Below are 5,000 nucleotides of genomic sequence, written 5' to 3' on the forward strand. Positions count from 1 at the left end.
TCCAAAACATATTAGAGGACAGAGACCTTTGGCTCCATCAAATATCATTTTAACAGCCAGTTATCTGATGGGTGTCTTCATGTTTATCTGACAGACTGCTGATGCTGGAAACCCACTCTAGCTAGCTGCATGATAGACAGTTCAATGGTTAGACTGATAGTTGAGAGATGACAACTTGTTTTGCCAATTGGAATTTGTTTTGCACACTGTCTTCGAATGACTGAAGATTGGAAGTGTGTGTGTGTGTGTGTATGTGTGTATGTGTGTATAAATAATCTCAGTGTGTTATCACCACTGCTCTCATAGTGTGTGTGTGTGTGTGTGTGTATAAATAATCTCAGTGTGTTATCATCACTGCTCTCATACTCATAGTGTGTGTGTGTGTGTATGTGTGTATAAATAATCTCAGTGTGTTATCACTGCTCTCATAGTGTGTGTGTGTGTGTGTGTGTGTGTGTGTGTGTGTGTGTGTGTGTGTGTGTGTGTGTGTGTGTGTGTGTGTGTGTTGATATCTGACTAGTATTTCATGCACCCGTCTCCAAGATGTAATCAGCTCTTACAGCAGTGGCCTACTTTACTCAGAAATGTTGCAGTAATGCTGTTTAGCCCAGAGCCCACATACATAAACAGCTCCATGGCAGACAAGCAATCGCTCACATAAAAAAAAAAAGGAACCAATCGCTCAGACCCACCTGTGAGCTTGTCTGCCTAATCCACTAACCTAGTTAAAGATGCCCTCATTTTCCCAAAGACCTAAATGTGTCAAAATGTCTAGACCATTCGTTAGAGTACTGGATTTCACTTCAAATTCTCTATGCATATATATTGTGTGTATTTTTAAAAATGTTTAATCTCTTTGTCGTATTATGTCATATTATGTCGCAATACTGTCAGTTGGATTTGACTGAGATTATTTTTCACCAGTGCAATCTGGAAAACAGTTTTAAGACTGCCAGCTTTGTTTTTAGGACAACAGACGCTAACTTTGCACAGACATGTTAACTGCACAGACATGCTCCTAAATTGGGATGGTCAAATGTACCTCTAGTTTATGCACACATCTCCTGCTGATATTAACAATAATTGAAGAGTTATGTGATGTGTGGATTTATGGTAGATATGGTCTTCATCAGGGGCAGTTGTTTGTGTGTTTGTGTGGAAGGTCAGGTGTGCTGTGTTGTGATTGTGTGGAAGGTCAGGTGTTTTGTGTTTGTGCGGATGTGTTCCAGTGTCTCTCAAGTGACTCAGCTATGGGCCCCTCAATGCGCCAGAGGCGGCCGTGTGTTAGCATGTTTCACATTCTCAGCACTCTCTCTGTCTCTGTCTCTCTCAAGTTCTCCTCCCCTTCTCTGTCTCCCCCCCCCCTCTCAGACTTATGTAAAAAGGGCTTTTAGTGACAGGTGCCTGCGCAGCCAAACAGCTTCTTCTTGTTTTTTTTTACCACTTTGATCCTTCTCTTGCACATGAACTGGGAGGGTGTCATTAGCTAGTCCATGGCCTACCCCACAGCTGATTGACAGCAGGTTAAGATCAGGTCAAAGCTGAATGAAGGCTCCTTTACACGTCCGAACATAAGATGGAAACAACTTGTTTTTCAAGTGTGTAGACCTGGCATGCCCAAAATGGAGCAGAGAGAATTTCTGAATTTAAAAAAAAAATTGTTTCTCAGGAGTTGGACATTAGTAAGCCTATGGACCCTGACTTGGGAGCAATATCATATAAATAAAACATTTACAGAATATGTTAAAATTATAATGACTCGGCTAATTACTTGTTTATCAAAGGTGCAACAGTATACACCACCTTACTGGTGTTTTACCTCTGCTCTAGTGCTATCTATTGTTTAGTGGGAAGGTACTGTATTTAAGGAGGGACAAACTAAACATTGTTTGAGTATTTGGTTTAAACCTAGTGCACCAACTGACAAGTCACACTTAGCCTAATAGACTTACGGTTTGTATTGATACAAATGCATATTCATTCTAACTATTTGCCTCAATCTAATATTGTGGGTTAATGGTAACTGCTCAAAAGCAAGATAATTGTCACCAAATATTCAGCTAGAATTCACTGTAACGCTGTTGTTCTTGTATAGTTGGTGATACCAGAGAGTTGTGGGACTTGGTATGCACAAGCACTGTACATCTCTTACTGTTCCTTACAACTTTAGCAAATTGAGATTGCACTTGTCTTGTGCTCAGGTATAAGTTTGTCATGAAGGGAAAATAAAAGTATTATCAATAATATTCAATTGGAGTGAAGTTTATTGTAGTTTTGTGTTGGTGTGTGCTTGATCTACAATATCTTATTCCTCCACAGGTGGTGATTCTCACTGTCAAACGAGCCACAGGCACCTTCTCATTGATAGGATGGTGAGTATTTGCTATTAGTACTGACGTGTTTTCTTTTCTTTTAAACTACTGTTTACTGTAGATCTAGATTTTAAGCTTTAAGGCAATTTGTATGTAATAATTTCATTAAATAGATTCACAGCCCAAAATGTCATTATAGTGCTTGAAAAATTACCTGTCACATTGGGATTAATATACTTGACCTAATCTATGTTTAAACACTAGTGGATGATGTGCTTGAGTCGTTGGTGGCTGGACAAGGATTAGGGTGAAGGGTAGTGGATTATTGAGTTTAAATATAATCCATGCTCATCTATTGAGTGCCCTGCTCTTTAATTGCTATGATGATGATCATAGACGGCACATGGATGGCCAGGTTCAAGAGGTTACACAGAGCTTTGTACGATTATACAGGAAGTGTTATCCATGGTTCTGTAGGAATATGTGACACCAGCTGGTGTTTTGAATAACATCATTGTTCAGTTTTTTACATATTCTGAAACGACAGATTGTAAGCTTTCAAATGATGTGTCATACATTGAAATCGGAAAAAAGTTGAAGACGATATGCGTATTTGAATGTTGGTACACCTCAAACGGAGAATGGGAGAAACTCGCTCTGAATCAAAACACACACAAGAAGCGAACATCTAACTGCATGTTTCTAACATCACAACATGCTGATAGAACATCAACATGTTAAATTTTTTTTTGGGGGATTATTGACTAAGAAACCCTAAATGAAAACGAATGCTGTACAAATATTCTCCCATTTCATCCATTTTAGATGAGGACAGACTGTTGCTACAGATAGCTCTAAAGCTAGAGCTTAAGTTATATCCTTTTAAGAAAAGGACCATTAAATTTAACATTATTTTATTTTATTTTTTAAATGTATGTTCAAATGTTATGTTCAGATATTATACATTGTGTTCAGAGACTCGAGATAATAAAACAGCTGCTTGATGCTGAAAACCTGTGTAGGCCTACTTTTTCTGATCAGGAATCAATAAGGTAAAGAATCGAACCGATAAGCAGAAGCGATAATGGAATCTGTATCAAAAACATCTTATCAATTCCCATCCCTAGCCGGAAAACACAAGTCTTTGCAGGAATATGCAAGGCAATTAAGGAATAGTCCTAAAAATACAGGAAGATACAGTGTTATGAAGGAATAGGAGGTAGTGGACAAGAACGTGTCTTCTGAACCTGTCTTTCCTTTTCTCCCCTCAGCTTTTTCATGCTGTTTGTGATCTGGCTGCTACGCCGCCATCACTCCTTGGCGCAGGTAATGTGTGTGTGTGTGTGTGTGTGTGTGTGTGTGTGTTTGTATGTGTGCGTGTGTGTGCGTATGTGTGTGTGTGCGCGCGTGTGTGTGTGTTTGTTTACAGTACTATGTACTTGATGTTTCCCCCTGCATCTTAGAATGCTCAGGCCTCTCTGACATCGTCTGTTCAATTAGCCATGACAAATCAGGAAAACGTAATTAAAATGTAATTACAATGTACAAATTAATCAATTATAGTGCTAATAGGCTCTTTGTCTGTGTCTGATAATGATTACAGCCTTGTGTTTTTTCTTCTCCAATTAAAGGGCACTGCTACTGGGTTGACTTTTTGTCCAGAAATTGTGTGTGTGTGTTTGCGTGTATGTGCGTGTGTGTGTGTGTTTGCGTGTATGTGCATGTGTGTGTGTTTGTGTGTATGTGCATGTGTGTGTGTGTTTGCGTGTGTGTGCGCGTGTGTGTGTTTGCGTATATGTGCATTTGCGTGTGTGTGTGTGCGTATGTGTGTGTGTGTGTGTGCGTGTGTTTGCGTGTATGTGCGTGTGGGTGTGTATGTGCGTGTGTGGGTGTGTTTGCGTGTATGTGTGTGTGTGTGTGTGTGTTTGCGTGCATGTGCGTGTGGGTGTGTATGTGCGTATGTGTGTGTGTGTGTGTGTGTGTGTGTGTTTGCGTGTATGTGCATGTGCGTGTGCGTGTGGGTGTGGGTGTGCGTGTGGGTGTGCGTGTGCGTGTGGGTGTGCGTGTGGGTGTGCGTGTGTGTGTGGGTGTGCGTGTGCGTGTGGGTGTGCGTGTGTGTGTGGGTGTGTGTATGCACCTGCCCAGCAGGTCCGGCCGGTCTAGTGGTGCTCTCTGTTATCCTTCTAATCTGGAGGAAATGACAGCTTAGCGTGTGGAGCGGAGGAATCCTATTACCTCCTATTACCTCCCAACCAGAGAGGCTCAGAACTGAGTCGTCACCCCCTGCTCCCACCTCTACCCCACCTTCTCTCAGGGGTTATTGATCGGTCAATAGAGTCACCCCCCCCCCACTCCCTCGTTCTCTCTCTCTCCTCCTCTCCCTCGCTCTCTCCCCCCCCCCCCCATCTTTTTCTCCCAATCGGCCTTGTGCAAAATCGATCTGAGAGAGAGAGAGAGACACACAGAGAGACACAAAAAGAGAGTCAGACAGACAGACAGCGAGAGAGAGACACACACACACACACACACACGAAGGAACAACACATAAGAAAGAGAGAACTGGACAGTGTAGTCACTGTTGTCAGTGAAAACGAAGAGAAGAGTACTAGGCTATATTCTATGAGAGGGAATAGTCATTTGCTAGCTCTGCATAGGATATAATAGTATGGCATATCAACACATGATGTA

The 5,000-nt window shown here is 41.6% G+C and overlaps 1 protein-coding gene across 1 annotated transcript in view; it reads left to right on the forward strand.

The window, feature by feature from the left end:
* LOC308162720 (cyclic AMP receptor-like protein A) overlaps nt 1–5,000 on the forward strand; it is a gene marked incomplete at both ends in the record, with an annotated part of 57,760 nt that overhangs the window by 18,007 nt on the left and 34,753 nt on the right. The window contains 2 exons of the mRNA XM_080536862.1: nt 2,320–2,372; nt 3,584–3,638. Of these exons, the coding sequence (XP_080392988.1) occupies nt 2,320–2,372; nt 3,584–3,638 (108 nt within the window). The remainder of the gene's footprint in view (nt 1–2,319; nt 2,373–3,583; nt 3,639–5,000) is intronic.

Source organism: Nansenia antarctica (genome assembly GCF_963989245.1).
Source record: "Nansenia antarctica genome assembly, chromosome: 7".
Classification (NCBI taxonomy): domain Eukaryota; kingdom Metazoa; phylum Chordata; class Actinopteri; order Argentiniformes; family Microstomatidae; genus Nansenia; species Nansenia antarctica.